The sequence below is a fragment of the Hyperoodon ampullatus genome (assembly GCF_949752795.1).
Source record: "Hyperoodon ampullatus genome assembly, chromosome: 2".
Lineage (NCBI taxonomy): Eukaryota > Metazoa > Chordata > Mammalia > Artiodactyla > Ziphiidae > Hyperoodon > Hyperoodon ampullatus.
Window position 1 is genome coordinate 83,289,531 of NC_136915.1, and position 18,021 is coordinate 83,307,551.

The window sequence follows — 18,021 nt, forward strand, 5'->3', positions numbered from 1 at the left end:
CAAATATACTATACAACAGTGTAACTTATTATCATCATGTCGTACATTATGGATCCACTTTTACTTTTAATATACTTAGTTCTTAGCCAATAATTAACATGAAGAAACCACCGTGTAGAAGAAAATTTGCAGTATTTGTAATAATAGCAAATCACTTGAATACCTTATATATGATTATCTAGGTTATTAGGTAGTCTTTTTAAGACTCTTTAGGTTTTGTTTATTTGTTTGTTTGTTGCTTTTAAAAATTTGAATATTGCCCTTTCTTTCTTCCTTTCTTTTTCTTTCTTTCTTTATCATTAAAGTATAATTGACCTACAACACTGTTAGTTCCAGGTGCACAACATAAAGATTCTACATTACAAAATCACCACAATAAGTCTAGTTACCATCTGTCACCATACAATGTTATTACAATATTATTGACTGTATTCCCCATACTGTACCTTTCATCCCCATGACTCATTTATTTTGTAACTGAAAGTTTGTGCCTCTTAATCTCTCTCACCTATTTTATTTATCTCCTCCTCCTTCCCCTTCCCCAACTGCAACCACCAGTTTGTTCTCTGTATCTATGAGTCTGTTTCTGTTTTGTTATGTTTCTTCATTTGTTTTGTTTTTTTAGATTCCATATATAAATGAAATCATACAGTACTTGTCTTTGTCTAGCTTATTTCACTTAGCATAGTACCATCTAGATCAATCAATGTTGTTGCAAATGGCAGGATTTTGTTCTGTTTCGTGGCTGACTAATATTCTATTATATAAATACATTTTACATATTCATCTTCTTTATCCATTTATCAATTGATGGGCACTTCGGTTGCTACCATATTTTGGCTATTGTAAATAATGCTGCAGTGAACATGGGAGTGCAGATATCTTTTCTAATTAGTATTTTGTTTTCTTCAGAAAAATACCCAGAAGTGGATGCTGGGTCATATGGTAGTTCTGTTTTTAATTTTTGAGAAACCCTCATACTGTTTTCCACAGTAGCTGTACCAGTTTACATTCCTGCTAGCAGGGCACCAGGGTTCTGTTTTCTCCACATTCTTGTCAACCCTTGTTATTTCTTGTCTTTTTGATAATAGCCTTTCTAACATCTATGAGGTGATATCTCATTGTGGTTTTGATTAGATTTCCATGATTAGTGTTGTTAAGCACCTTTTCATGTACCTTGTTGGCCATTGGTGTCTTGTCTGGCAACATGTCTATTCAGATCCTTTTCCCTTTTTTTTTTTTTTTTTTTGCTGTTGAGTTATATGAATTTTAAAATATATTTTGATTATTAACCTCTTATCAGATACATGATTTACAAATATTTTCTCCCATCCCATAGGTTGCCTTTTCATTTTATTGGTGGTTTCTTTTGCTGTACAGGAGATTTTTAGTTTGATATAGTCCCACACATTTGGTTTTGCTTTTGGTATAAAATCCAAAAAAAATCATTGCTGAGACTGATGTCTAATAGCTTACAGTCTGTTTTTGTTTTTTTTTCCCCCTAGGAGTTTTATGGCTTTAGGTGTTATGTTCATGTCTTTAATCCATTTTAAGTTAACTTTTGTGTATGGTGTAAGATAATGGTCCAGTTTCATTTTTTTTGTATATTGCTGTCCAGTTTTCCTGACACCATTTATTGATGGGACTATCCTTTCCCCATGGAATACTCTTCACTCCTTTGTTGTAAATTAATTGACCATATATACATATATTTATTTATAGTCTTTCTATTTTGTTCCATTGATCTATGTGTCTGTTTTTATGCCAGTACCATACTTTTTCTGATTACTATAATTTTGTAATATAGTTTGAAACCAGAAAGTGTAATGCCTCCAGTTTTGTTCTTCTTTCTCTTTTGTGGTTCCATATAAATATTTAGGATTGTTTGTTAATTTCTGTGAAAAATGCCATTGGAATTTTGATAGGGGTTGAATTGAATCAGTAGGTCATTTTGGGTAGGATGGACAGTTTTACAATGTTAATTCTTCTAATCCATGAGAATGAGATGTCTTTCCATTTATTTGTGTCTTCAGTTTCTTTCGTCAACGTCTTGTAGTTTTCAGTATATGGATCTTTTACCTACTTGGTTATATTTATTCCTAAGTATTTTATTCTTTTTGACTCAATTGTAAATGGGGTTGTTCTCTAAATTTCTGTTTTTTTTATTTGTTAATTATTTATCAAGAGAAACTATTCCTTAGCCCAGATATTCATAGTTCATAGTTTCATAGTTCAGGAACACAGGTAAGTGACAAACTTCCATGGAACTCAACCCAAAGAAATTCTTTATATCCCAAAATCACTTTGCACTCTGAAAGTTATCAACCTTCCTCATCTCTTCAAAATGTTTTATGGAATCATAATTTCTGTAGAAATCTGCATATGCCTTCTTTCTTGGTTCAGCTACAGCAAACTTACAGAAAGTTGCAACTCCTAGGGAGACAAATGAGAGCTCCAACAATATGAAAGCACAGGCGCTTGGCCAGAAGGCCACACATCTGAGGTTTTGTCAAAGAACTGGAAGGCAGGGTAGTTTTTCTTGATAGCTCAACAACGACGTCCTTCCAGACTGATAGAGTAAATTTCTTTCTGATAGTTTATAGTTTACTCAGAATTAAGATTTTTTCCACTTGAAGTGAAATGTAGAAACTTTACAAGATTATAGGTCTCTTTACCATCCATCTTTTATATTGTAATTGTCCAGTGTATTACACCAGCATACATTGAAAACCTCAGTAGACAATGCTATTTTTTTCTTTCAACTGTCATAACTGTCTGATAACTGTCTGATAGTTAATAACTGCAGCTTTTTGTTGATTAGTGTTTGCCTGGTAAAACTTTTTCCATCCTTTTAAACCTGTATCTTTATATATAGGTGAGTTTCTAATAGAAAGCATATAATTGATTCTTGCTTTAATAACCAGTGATTTTTACTCTTTTATTGGAATGTTTAGGTTACTTACATTTAATGTAATTATCGATCTTTTGGGGTTTAAATCTACCATCTTGGTATTTGTTTGCTTTCTATTCTATTGGCCTTTCTTCATCTTTCTTGCCTTCTTTTGAATGAATTATAGTATTCCATTTTTTTAATGTTCTCAATTGAATAATTAATTATACCTCTTTTTTTTTTAGTGGTTGCCCTAGTGGTTAACATATGCGTCTTTAACTTACCATGCTCTATCTTCAAGGACAATGGATTGCCAGTAGCAGAAATGACAGCAGAGAAAATTAGATACCTAAGTAATTAGAGGGAATACAGAAGAGAATGATGGGATCAGCAGAGGGAATTCTAGTTATTAGAGGTGGTGATAGTATATATCATATATTCTCTAACGTCACAGAAGAACAGAGACAATGATAGATTACTTAGAAATTGAATTGTTAGGGATATGGAGAATTGATGGGAAATGGCTACTTATGCAGTCCTTGAAGGCATAGTACATCTGTACTTGTTTCCACATCTGTGTATTCTCAGGCAGTCATCTACATTATGCATCTACTTTATTTATTTATTTTTTAAAATTAATTTATTTATGGCTGTGTTGGATCTTCATTGCTGTGCACGAGCTTTCTCTAGTTGTGTTGAGCGGGGTCTACTCTTCGTTGTGGTGCGCGGGCTTCTCATTGCAGTGGCTTCTCGTTGCAGAGCACGGGTTCTAGGCGCGTGGGCTTCAGTAGTTGCAGCGTGTGGGCTCAGTAGTTGTGGCTCGTGGGCTCTAGAGCACAGGCTCAGTAGTTGTGGCGCATGGGCTTAGTTGCTCCACGGCATATGGGATCTTCCCGGACCAGGGATTGAACCTCTGTCCCCTGCATTAGCAGTTGGATTCTTATCCACTGTGCCACCAGGGAAGTCCCTATGCATCTACTTTAAAGCATTCCTGAAAGCTTGTTTACCTTTGAGTGGGCATAGGTGTGTACATTTATAATGGAGAAAAGATATATTCAAACAACTACCTCTGATAACCTTCAGTGTTTTTAAAAAGCATTACTGAGTTCTCATCAGCTTGTTTGGAATAAGAGGGATTCTCTGTTTTTGGCTTTTGAACCTATATCTGTATACAGTAGCAAATATTATTAATGATCTCAAGTTACCCAAATAAATTTATGATAAACTTTGGTTTAAGGAGACAGGACAATGTTTGTGTGTTTTGGGTTTTTTTTTCAAACAATGATTTATGTCCAAATAATGGGATTTTTAAAGATGGAGACGGGCTCTTTGTGGAAAAAAGAAAAGTGAGTGAGTCAGAAGACCTTATTCCTACTTTGTTATGTATTTAATAATAGGAAGTACCTTGCTTACCATGTTCCTTCATTATATTTTCCTTAATGTATGTTTTATTCTCCATCCACTTTAGTATTCTTTAGATCAGAAACTAAACTTATGATTAAATCTTTCAACATTGAAATGGGTTTTTATTCTTTAAGTTTTATACAGAACAATTTTCCTTTTATGTTTATTAACAGAAAGTATAAAAGATCAAAATCAACATACTGTGAACAAGCAATATGAAAGAGAAAGGCAAAGACTTGCTTCTGGAATAGAAGAATTACGTGATAAGTTGATGCAGATAGAAGCTGAGAATTCTGATTTGAAGGTTAACATGGCCCACAGAACTAGTCAGTTTCAACTGATTCAAGAGGAGCTGCTAGAGAAAGCTTCAAACGCTAGCAAACTTGAAAGTGAAGTAAGCTTGAATTAGCTATTTATATGTACTGGATTTTGAGAGAAGAAAAAAGTGTTGTAGGGTTTTTGTAAAACTTGTATGTTAAAGTCCAGATTTATACACTAAAAAAAAATTAATGGTACCTCATGAGTTATAACTTCTTTTAAAATTATATTTGGAAACTTCTGGGTTTTAACATATGTTAAAAGTAGGAAAATACTGTAGTGGCTAAATTTGGTGAAACACTGTACTGCATTCTATTATTTCTTCCAAGTATAAGTTAATATGGCTAATACATATTTACAAGTAAAAAATTTGGATTATGTAATTGGAAAAAAAGGGGTAGTAATAGAGGATTTCAAATTTTAGCAAACAGTAGAACCACCTGGAAAGCCTGTTAAACATGCACGTTTTGGGTCCTATTCCAGTGATTCTGATTTAGTACGTATGGAGTAATGCAAAGGAATCTGCATTTTTAAACAATTACATGTGAATCTGATGCAGATATCTTATGGATTACATTCTGAAAAGGGGATAAAGTATGTTTTATGAATATCTGATAGTCATTTCCACTGAGGACAGAACAGGATGCCTTATTAGGTAATTGTGGACCAGGTCCACGTGTGTATATGCTCTACTCACCCTTCAAACCAGAGGCTGCAGCTATCTGAGGGTACTTTTCTATTTTTATTTATTTTTTATTTTTTATTTTTTTTATTTATTTATTTTTGCTTTGTTGGGTCTTCGTTTCTGTGCGAGGGCTTTCTCTAGTTGTGGCAAGCGGGGGCCACTCTTCATCGCGATGTGCAGGCCTCTCGCGGCCTCTCTTGTTGCGGAGCACAGGCTCCAGATGCGGAGGCTCAGTAGCTGTGGCGCACGGGCCCAGCCGCTCCGAGGCATGTGGGATCTTCCCAGACCAGGGCTCGAACCCGTGTCCCCTGCATTGGCAGGCAGATTCTCAACCACTGCACCACCAGGGAAGCCCCTGAGGGTACTTTTTTAAATGTCTGATTTTTCATCTTAAAGTCTGTAACCAAGACTGGGGAAAAGACCTGTGGGATAGGAACTTAAGTAATGGAAAGGAGATTTAGTCAGTCTATAACTATAGCCATCGGCTTACTTAGAAAATTGCCAAGTACTGAGATGAATAGCTTTTTTACAATTAAAATATTAGCACAGTCTCGTTGAAAATACAAAAAGGGACAAAGAAGAAAATAAAACATTGTTAGTTCTACCACAAGAAATTACTACTGTTAACATTTTATTGTACTAATTTCAGTCTTTAATAGCTACTTTTATGAAATGGGTTCGGGGCAATCCTATTTGAACATAGGGATCTGAAATAAATACTTATGTATTACACAGATGGAATAAGCTATGTCATGTTTCTGGTCTTCCCTTCACTGTTCTTCTTCTGAATTGTCACTTATTTTTAAAAAATAATTTTTTATTTATTTCAATGTGTTTTCAGATGACAAAGAAATGTTCTCAAGTTTTAACTCTAGAGAAACAGCTAGAAGAAAAAATAGTTGCTTATTCCTCTATTGCTGCAAAAAATGCGGAACTAGAACAGGAACTTATGGTAAAAATTACCTTTTTTTTGCTACAGATTTACTGTGGCTTTAAGGAACTTAATTTGTAACAGCATATTTGTTTTAGTATTGTTATTCTAAAATGTACCATATAGGAAATTATAAATTCTACCAAACTCTTCAGATTATTCAATTTTTATTTCTATATTTTTAAGTTCTATATTTTTAAGTTAATATGGCAAGTTGTTATCTAAAGTTCTTCATTTTTATTTTAGTAGAATTGAAGGAAATGGTAGTAGTTCTTTGATATGCTTTGCAGCATTTTTAAACAATCTTATCATTTTGATACAATTTAAAAAAACACTTTCTCTTTTTTATAAATATTTAAATATTTTTGAAGTTGACATATTAACTACTATGATTCTTTGAAGCCTAGAGTATGATAAATTTTATACTTTACTAATGTACTTTTATGTAAAACTCGTTCTTAATTATGTTCTTTTAAAGTGTTTCTGTATTTCTAGGAAAAGAATGAAAAGGTTAGAAGTCTAGAAACCAATATCAATACAGAGCATGAGAAAATTTGTTTAGCTTTTGAAAAGGCAAAGAAAATTCATCTTGACCAGCATAAAGAAATGGAAAAGCAGATTGAAAGAGTAAGATATTAATTATGTTTTTATAAGTAAATGTAATATATATTTAGAATATGAATGCTGAAAAGAACCTTAAACATTACTAGCTCAGCTTTCTTTATTTTAATAGATGAGGAAACAAAGACATAGAAAAGTTAGTGGCAAATACTATAATTAGAATTGTATTACTTCTGGATCATTTTACAATGCTCTCTCCTTTAGTACTATTGCCATTTCAGTTTTGATCATTATTTTTTGACATTATCAAGCTAAGAGTGATTCTGTAGACTCTTTTCCACTAGAGATATCATTTGCTTGAAGATTGGTTAAGAGGAGACGCTGTCTTGATCTTGGGTTAAAAGTGAAGAGTAAAAAAAACCAAAAAACAAAAGTGAAGGAGAAACTGTGAGACCAGAAGCAGAAGATCAAATAAAAAATAGATAGTTTGGATGGGTTTAATAGCAGAATGTAGCTAACACACAAATATAAGCTTCAAATATAGAGCAATAGAAATTATTCAGTCTGAGTAATAGAGAGAAAAAAAGATTTGGAAAAAAAGTGAACAGAGCCTCAGAGACCTGTTGAACAATATCAGAAGGTCTAGCATTTATGTCATCAGAGTACCAGAGAAGAGGAGAATGAGACTTGTACAAAAAATATTTGAAGGAATTATGACTGAAAACTTTGCAAATTTGTGAAGGAAATAAATTTACATATTCAACAAACTTAAAGAGGATAAAATCTTGAAAGCAGCCAGAGATAAATAACACATTGTATATAGAGGAACAAAGATTAAAATTTACTGCAGATTTCTCATCAGAAAATCAAAAACTGTAAAGGTTAGAAGACCAAAGAACTGTTTTTTTTTTAAGTGCTGAAAGAGAAAAATTGTCAACCTAGAATTTATGTCCAGCAATAATATTCTTTAGGATATATAAAGACATTCTTAGATTAAGGGCAATTTAGAGAACTTGTCATGAGCAGACTTGTTCTAAAATAAATGATAAAGAAAGTTCTTCAGGCAAAAGAGAAATAAGAGGGAAAATTTAAGCCTCAGGGATGAAGAGCAACAAAAACAGTAAATATTTGGTTACATACCATGGACTATATTTATTCTTTTAAGATTTTTTTAATATTTATGACCATTGAAAGAAAGAATAGAATTGTTTAGTGAGGTTTTCATTGTATGTTGATGTAATACCTTGGATGATTACAATATAAAATAAGAATGGTATAATCTTGTACAGGTTGTACATTTCACTTCAGGTGGAAAAATTTAATTCTGAGTAAACTATGAAAATTTAAAAACACTTGGTCCCCTTTATCCACGGATTATATGTTCCAAGATCCCAACTGGATTCCTGAAACTGTGGATAGTTCCAAATCCAATATATACTATGTTTTTTTCTATACATACATACATACCTATGATGAAGTTTAATTTATAAGTTAGGCACAGTAAGAGAATATCCAAATGGCCAGCATCACTACTCTTGTACTCTGGGGCCATTATTTAGTAAATTAAGAGTTACTTGTACACAAGCACTGCTGTACCATGACAGTCAATCTGATAACTGAGATGGCTGCTAAGTGACTAATGGCAGGTAGCATATACAGTGTGGATATGCTGGGCAAAGGGATGATTCACATCCTGGGCAGAAAAGAGTTTTCCTCAAGGTTTAATCATGCTACTCAGAATGGCATGATATTTAAAACTTATGAATTGTTTATTTGTGGAGTTTAATATTTTCATATTACAGTTGAGTGTGGGTAACTGAAACTGTGGAAAGCGAAACTACAGATAAGGGGGGACTACTGTATGTATATTATAATCCCTAGAACAACCACTAAAAAAACTATACAGATACAGTAATATGCTAACAAATAAAATATTATAGAATTCTGAAAATATTCATATATTTAAAAGAAGGCTGGAAAGGGGAAACAGAAATGAAAAATAGAGGAGACAAAGAGAAAACTAATAAAGGGGTGTGTGCTTAAATTCAGGCATCTCAGATATTAATTTAGATATAACTGTTCTAAACACACCAAATACAAATTGAAATTGTGAGATTGAATTTAAAAAAACAAGACGCAGATATACTCTCTTTAAGAAGTCCATGTTAAATATAAAGATGTAGATAGGTCAAGTATAAAAGCATGGAAAAAGATGTACCAGGCAAACAATAACCAAAAGAAAGCTGGAGTGGCAATATAAATATCAAACAAAGTAGACTTTAGAACAAAGAAAATTACTGGGGATAAAATAGAAAATTATGTAGTGATAAAAGGCTCAATTCACCAAGAAGACATAACAGTCCTAAATGTGATATGTACCTAACAAAGTAATTTCAAAATATTTGAAGCAAAAGTGAAGAGGTCTGAAAGGAGAAAGAAATTAATACAAAATTATAGTTGGAGATGTCAACACTACTCTTTTCTATAATTGATAGAATAAGTAGATTAAAAAATCAGCAAGGATATAGAACTCACCTGAACAACACTGTCAACGAACTTTTTTTTTTTCTCTTCTTTTAAAATTTTTGGCCGTGCTACGCGGCATGTGGGATCTTAGTTCCCCAACCAGGGATGGAACCCATGCCCCCTGCAGTGGAATTGCAGAGTCTTGACTACTGGACCAACAACAGAATATACATTCTTCTTCAGTACACCTGAAATATTCACCAAGATATACCATACCCTAGGTCATAAAATCAGCTTTATCAAATTTCAAAGAATTAAAACCATGTATACAGTTGTTCCTTGGTATCCATGGATGATTGGTTCCAGGACCCACTGTAGAAGATCTGCAGATGGTCAAGTCCCATAGTGGGCCCTCTATATCTGCAGTTCCACATCAGTGGATTTAACCAACCATGTATCGTTTAGTACTGTATGTATTTATTGAAAAAAACCTGCATATAAATGCACCTGCACCATTCAAACCCATGTTGTTCAAGGGTCAACTGTAGTATGTTTTCTGACCATAATGGAATTAAACTAGAAACCGTTAACGGAAAGATATCTGGAAATTCCCCAAATATTTGGAAGTTAAACAACACACTTTTTTAAAAAATATCTTTATTGGAGTATAATTGCTTTACAATGTTGTATAAACAACACACTTTTAAATAATCCATGGATCAATGAGTAAGTCTCAAGGGAAATTTAAAATATTTTAAACAATGAAAATGAAAACACAATATATCTGAATTTGTGGAATGCAGCTAGAGCAGTTCATAGAGCTTTATAGCATTAAATGCATACACTAGAAGAAAATGAAGAAAAATCAGTAATCTAAACTTCCACATTAAGAAACTAGGAAAAGAAGAGCAAAATTAACCCATAAGAAACAGAAAGATGGAGATAATAAAAAGCATAATTGAAAGAAATTGGAATTTGAAAAGAGAATATTAGTAGAGAAAATCAGTGAAATCTAAAGCTGGTTCTTTGAAAAGATCAGTAAAATTTATAAACCTCTAGCCAGTTTGATGAAGTAAAAAAAAGAGAGAGAGAGAGAGAGAGAGAGAAAACACAGATAACCTGTATCAAGAGTGAGTAAGGGTGTATCATTAGAGACCTCACAGATATTAAAGGTTAATAAAGGAAAGGAGAGGTTTATCCTGAGAATGGAAGGCTGGTTCAACATTCAGAAAAAAAAAAAATCATTGTAATCTACCATATTAGCATACCAAAAACCAGGAAAACCTACATGATCATATCAATAGATGCAGAAAAATCTTTTGATAAAATTCAACATTTTCTCATGATAAAAACTCTTAGCCAACTAGAAGTAGAAGGGAACTTCATGAACCTGTTGAAGGGCATCTTCCAAAAAAATCCTATGGATAATATATCTTAATGGTGAAACACTTAATTCTTCCCTGTAAGATTGGGAACAGAGCAAGAATATCTGCTGTCATCACTCCTATTTAACATCATACTAAAAAGCCCATTTCAATCAGGAGGAAACAAAGCTATCCCTGTTTCCTGTCTGTGTAGGAAATCCCAAAGAATCTACAAAAATACCTTAAAACTAATGAGCAAGCAAGGTCACAGGATGCAAGGTTAACATCCAGATCAGTTGTATTTCTATATATAGTTGACTCTTGAACAACACTGGTTTGAACTGTGTGGGTCCACTTATCCTCACATTTTTTTCAGTTTGTGTAATACTACACAGTCTGCGGTTGGTTGAATTGGTGGATACAGAACTGCAAATATGGAGGGCAGACTGCAAAGTTATTCACAGAGTTTTTGACTTCAAGGAGGGGTTGGTGTCACTAACCCTCACGTTGTTCAAGGGTCAACTGTACTAGCAATGAACAATTAGAAGCTAAAATTTTAAAAATACTGCTATTTACAAAGCTCCAAAGAGATGACATAGATGTAAATAAAACAAAATATGTGGAATATCTGTATGCCAAAAACTACAAAATATTAAAGAAAGACCTAAATAAATGGAAAGAAATACCATTTCTGTGGATTGGAAGTCTCAATATGTTTAGGATGTCAGTTCACCTTAAACAGATCTCTCGATTTAATGCATTTCCAATTAAAATCCCAGTAAAAAATGTTTTATACACATAGATAGCTGATTTTGAATTTTGTAATGGAAAGGCAAAGAAACTAGATTAGCCAAAACAAGTTTGAAAAAGAACAAAGTTAGTGGATTTATGCTACCATATCTTAAGACTTACTATAAACCTATAGTAATCAAGACAGTGAGATATTAACAAAATAATAGACACATGGATGAAAATAACAAAATATAGGGTCTAGAAATAGACCTGGCAAATATGGTCAGTTGATTTTTAACAAAGGTATAAAACCAATTCAGAATGGAGAAAGAATAGTTTTTGAATGAGTAGTGCTGGAACAATTGGACATCCATATGCAAAAAGATGGAGCTGCAGTATATACCTATATAAAAATTAATTCAAAGTGAATCATATATTTAAGTATAAAATAAAAAGATATTAAAACTCAGAAGAAAACATGGGAGAAAATCTTCATGACCTTAGGTTAGGCAAGAGTTCTTAGATATAAAACCAAAACAATATAAGGGGAAAATTGATAAATTGGAATTCATCAAAATTAAAAATGTATGCTCTGTGAAAGACATTAAGATAATGAAAAGACAAGCTATAAACTGAGAGAAAATATTTGTAAATCACATATCCAGCAAATAACTTTTACCCAGCATATATAAAGAATTCTCAAAATTCATCAATAAGAAAGTAACCCAATTTTTTTAATGGACAAAGACTTGAATAGATACCTCATCAGAAAAGATATACAGATGGCAAATAAGCATATGAAAATATGTTGAACTTGATTCATTATTAGGAAAATGCAAATTAAATGTACAGTGAAATACTACTGCATTCTTGTTAGAATACTGAGAGAGAGAGGTAGAAAGGAAGGGAGGAAGGAAGATCTGACAATAGCAAATGCTACCCAGGATGTGAAACAACTGGTTTTCTCATATATTGCTAGGGATAATGCAAAGTAGTAAAACTACTAAAACAACTTAACATCTTCTTATACACTTAACATATGACCCAGCAGTCTTAGATATTTATTCTAGACAAATGAAAACTTATCTTTACACTAAAACCTACTACAAATGTTTATAGTAGGTTTATTCATAATTGCCCAAAACTGGAAACTACCCAGTGTCTTTCAATGAGTAAATGGGTAAACTATGGTACCTCAATACAATGGAATACTACTCAGTAATAGCAAGGAATAATCTATTGATTCAGGCGAAAACATGGGTGACTCTAGAGGCTTTATGCTAATGGAAAGAAGCCAATTGCAAAATGTTGTATACAATTCTATTTCTTTGACATTCTCAATAAAGTCAAAAGCTATAGGATGAAGATCATTTTATTGGTTGCCAGGTATTGGGGAGGGTGGAGAGTTGACTATAAAGCAGGTGTCCCCAACCCCCAGGCCATGGAACGGTACCTGTTGGGAACTGGGCCGCACAGCAGGAGGTGAGCAGCAGGATAGCGAGCAAAGTTTCATCTGTATTTACAGCCACTCCCCATTGCTTGCATTACCGCCTGAGCTCCACCTCCTGTCAGCGTTATGGTGAGTTGTATAATTATTGCATTATATATTACAATGTAATAATAATAGAAATAAAGTGCACAATAAATGTAACGCTCTTGAATCATCCCGAAACCATCCCTCCCACCCCCATCCGTGGAAAAAGTGTCTTCCACGAAACTGGTCCCTGGTGCCAAAAAGGTTGGGGACTGCTGCTGTAAAGGATTAACATGAGGGATCTTGAGAGTGAAGGAATCATTCTGTATCCTGATTGTGATGGGAGTTTTATGAATCTATGCATGTATTCATACACCCAAAAAATGAATGTAAATGAAGTTTTAAAAAGTCTCCCACCCTAAAATCATTGTTACAATCTTAGTTTATGTCTTTCAGACCAGTTTCTCTGCATCTTTGCATACTTACATGTTTATAGTACACATATACACAAACACGTAAACAATTTTTTTTTTTTTTGCTTTATAACAAATTTAATCAGTTATACATATACATATGTTCCCATATCCCCTCCCTTTTGCGTCTCCCTCCCACCCTCCCTATCCCACTCCTCCAGGCGGTCACAAAGCACCGAGCTGATCTCCCTGTGCTATGCGGCTGCTTCCCACTAGCTGTCTACCTTACGTTTGGTAGTGTATATATGTCCATGCCTCTCTTTCACTTTGTCACAGCTTACCCTTCCCCCTCCCCATATCCTCAAGTCCATTCTCTAGTAGGTCTGTGTCTTTATTCCTGTCTTACCCCTATGTTCTTCATGACATTTTTTTTTCTTAAATTCCATATATATGTGTCAGCATACAGTATTTGTCTTTCTCTTTCTGACTTACTTCACTCTGTATGACAGACTCTAGGTCCATCCACCTCATTACAAATAGCTCAATTTCATTTCTTTTTATGGCTGAGTAATATTCCATTGTATATATGTGCCACATCTTCTTTACCCATTCATCCGATGATGGACACTTAGGTTGTTTCCATCTCGGGGCTATTGTAAATAGGGCTGCTATGAACATTTTGGTACATGTCTCTTTTTGAATTATGGTTTTCTCAGGGTATATGCCCAGTAGTGGGATTGCTGGGTCATATGGTAGTTCTATTTGTAGTTTTTTAAGGAACCTCCATACCGTTCTCCATAGTGGCTGTACCAATTCACATTCCCACCAGCAGTGCAAGAGTGTTCCCTTTTTTCCAATTTTTAATAGCTTCATTTTACAGAATGATTGCTATTTGACTTCTCTGTTTTTTAGGATTATAATTAATTTTCAGTAAACTTTATTGTAAGCTATTTTTTTCTTATTTTAGAATATTATTTTATAATAGAGTCTCAAAAGTGGAACTACTGACTCAGAAGATAAAAAATATTTTTCAGATGAGTTTATCCCTGATAAATCCTTCAAAGTTTAATTTGAAAATGGCAGAAAATCTAGGAAGATATTATATTTGATATCTCAAATACTGAACTGCTGCAGAGAATTGGCACGATAGGTCTGTCCAAGGGCCTCCCTGATAATTGATGAGTCAGCTTCTATGAAAATCTATGGTTATAACATCATTTAGTCTTGTTTATTCATGAAATTAATTTTAATATATTCATGTTTTAAGAAAAAATTCTAAAGTTATTTAATATTTTTCAAACTTTATTGTGGTTAGTATTATCAGTATTAGTGTTATTGGTGTTATAATTTATGTTATCTTAACCATTTTTAAGTGTACAGTGGTATTAAATACATTAACATTGTTGTGCAACCATCAAACCATTTATCCTCATAATTCTTCTCATCTTGTAGAACTGAATCTCTATACTCATTAGAGTACACAATAACTCCCTATTCTCTCCCCCCAACTCTTGGCAATCACTATTCTACTTTCTGTCTCTATGATTTTGCCTTCTCTAAGTACCTCATGTAAGTGAAATCATATAGTATTTGTCTTTTTATGACTGGTTTGTTTCACTTAGCATAATGTCCTCAAGGTTCATCCATGTTGCAGCATATTGCAGAATTTCCTTCCTTTGTAAGGCTGAATAATATTCCATTGTATGTATATAGCACATTTTGCTTATCTGTTCATCTGTTGATGGCCACTTAGTTTGTTTCCACATTTTAGCTGTTGTGAATGATGCTGCTATGATCATGCGGGTGTACAAATATCTCTTTGAGACCCTGTTTTAAATTATTTTGAGTATACATGCACAAGTGGAATTGCTGATAATATGGTAATTCTGTTTTTAATTTTTTGAGGACCAACCATACTGATTTCTACAGCAGCTATACCATTTTACATTCCCACCAACAGCGCTCAAGTGTTCCAATTTCTCCACATCCTTGTAAACACTTGTTTTCTGGTTTTTAACAGTAGCCATCCTAATAAGTGTGAGGTGGTATCTCATTGTAGTTTTGATTTGCATTTCCCTAATGATCAGTGATGCTGAGAATCTTTTCATGTGCTTGTTGTCTAGTCATATATCTTCTTTGGAGAAATGTCTATTTATTTCCTTTACCCATTTTTTAATAGGGTTGTTTTTATGTAGTTGTTGAGTCTTAGGACTTTTCCATATATTCTGGATATTGATCCCTTATGAAGGTATGTGATTTGCAAATATTCTCTCCCATTCTGTGGGTTTCCTTTTTACTCTGTTGAGTGTCTTTGCATGCACAGAATATTAGAATTTTCATGAAGTCCAGTTAGTCTATTTTTTCTTTTGTTGCCTATACCTTTGGTGTCATATTTAAGAAATTATTACCAAATCCAACGTCATGAAGCTTTGGTTCTATGTTGTGAAGCTTTTGTTCTATGTTTCCTTCTAAGAGTTTTATTTTTTTAGGTCTTACATTTAGGTCTTTGATCCATTTTGAGTTAATTTTTTATATATGGTGCTAGCTGTGGGTCCAACTTCATTCTTTTGCATGTGGATATCCAGTTTTCTCAGCACCATTTGTTGAAAGGACTGTCCTTTCCCCCCACTGAATGATCTTGGCACCCTTGTCAAAATCATTTGACCATATATGTGAGGATTTATTTCTGGGCTCTTGATTCTATTCCATTGGTCTATATGTCTGTCTTATGCGAAATCACAGTTTTTATTATTGTAGCTTTGTAATAGATTTGAAATCAGGAAGTGAGGGTCCTCCAGTTTTGTTCATTTTCAAGATTGTTTTGGCTGTTCAGGGTCCCTTGAGATTTCATATGAATTTTAGGGTGGGTTTTTTTGTTTCAGCAAAAAATGTCATTGGGATTTTGCTAGGGATTGTATTGCATTGGGTAATATTGACATTTTAACAATATTAAGTCTTCTAATCCATGAACGTGGAATATGTTTCTATTTATTTACGTTTTCTTCAATTCTTTTCATCAGTGTTTTGTAATTTTAATTGTACAAGTCTTTCACCTCCTTGTTTAATTCCTAAGTATTTTATTCTTTTTGACACTATTGTAAATGAAATTGTTTTTGTAATTTTCTTTCCAGATTGTTCATTGTTCACATATAGGAATGCAACTGACTTTTGTGTGTTGAATTTCATTCTCTACTTTTCTGATTTCATTTATCAGTTCTAATAGTTTTATTGTGTGAAATCTTTAGGGTGTTCTGTGTATAAGATCATATCATCTACCAATAGATAATTTTACTTCTTCCTTTCCAACTTGGATGTCTTTTATTTCTTTTTCTTGCCTAATTGCTCTGGCTGGAATTTCCAGTATTATGTTGAATAGAAGTGGTGAGTGGTCCTTTTCTGGTTCTGAGCATAAAGGAAAAGCTTTCAGTCTTTCACCATTGAGTATGTTAGCTATAGGTTTTTCATATAAGGCTTTTATTATGTGAAGGTAGTTTCCTTCTGTTCCTAATTTGTTGAGAGTGTTTATCATGATAGGGTGTTGAATTATGTCAAATGTTTTTTCTCCATCAATTGAGATGCTCATGTGGTTTTTTTTCTTTCATTCTGTTGATACTGCACATAACACTGATCAATTTTCATTGCATTCCAGAAATAAATTCCCCTTGGTCACTGTGTTTAATTCTTTTACTATGCTGCTGAATTTGGATTGTTAGTATTTTGTTGAGGATTTTTGCATCAGTGCTCGTAACAGATATTTGTCTGTAGTTTTCTTTTCTTGTAATGTCTGGGTTTCGTATCAGGTTAATGCTGGTCTTACAGTATTAGGGAGTGTTCTCTGTTTAATTTTTTGGAAACATTTGAGTAGGATTGGTATTAGTTCTTTTTTATGTGTTTGGTAGAATTCATCAATAAAGCAAGCAGGTTCAAGGCTTTTCTTAGTTGGGAGATTTTTGATTTCCCATTCAATCTCCTTACTATTTATAGGTCTGTTCAGATTATCTATTTCTTCATGATAGAGTCTTTGTAGGTTTTGTGTTTCTAGGAATTTGTTCATTTCATCTAGATTATCCAATTTGTTGGTATACAATTATTCATTGTACTTTCTTATGATCTTTTTTTATTTCTGTAGAATTGGTAGTAATATTCCTACTTGTATTTCTGATTTTGGTAATATTCAGTCCTCTTTTTTTGACCACCTAGCTAAAGATTTGTCAATTTTGTTTATTTTTTTGAAGAACCAATTTTTCATTTCATTGATATTCTTCATTGTTTTTCTGTTCTCTATTTTGTTGATCTTTACTGTAATCTTTATTATTCCTTCCTTCTGCTAGCTTTGGGTTTATTCTGTTCTTCTTTTTCTTGTTTCGTATGTTTTAAAGTTAGGTTATTGACTTGAGATCTTCCTTGTTTTTTAATGTAAGCACTTATATAGCTATAAATTACCCACTAAACATTGTTTTTGCTGAGTCCTGTAAGTTTTTGTAAGTTGTGTTTTTGTTTTCATTCGTTTCTAAGTAGTTTCTAATTTCCCTTGTGAATTCTTCTTTGATTCATTGGTTATTTTTAAATGTATTGTTTAATAAATATCACAATTTTGTGAATTTTCCAGTTTTCCTTTTGTTGTTGATTTCTAACTTCATCTCATTGTGGTTGGAGAATGTACTTTATATGATATCTGTCTTGTAAAATTTATTGAGACTTAACTTTGTAGCCTAACATATTGTCTGTCCTGGAAAATATCCAATGTGCACTTGAGAAGAATGTATATTCTATTGTTTTGGGG

The 18,021-nt window shown here is 33.1% G+C and overlaps 1 protein-coding gene across 1 annotated transcript in view; it reads left to right on the forward strand.

Moving 5' to 3' along the window:
* Nucleotides 1-18,021, forward strand: part of CCDC18 (coiled-coil domain containing 18) — a 99,961-nt gene that overhangs the window by 30,168 nt on the left and 51,772 nt on the right. The window contains exons 12-14 of the mRNA XM_079698481.1: nt 4,468-4,688; nt 6,139-6,249; nt 6,724-6,855. Of these exons, the coding sequence (XP_079554607.1) occupies nt 4,468-4,688; nt 6,139-6,249; nt 6,724-6,855 (464 nt within the window). The remainder of the gene's footprint in view (nt 1-4,467; nt 4,689-6,138; nt 6,250-6,723; nt 6,856-18,021) is intronic.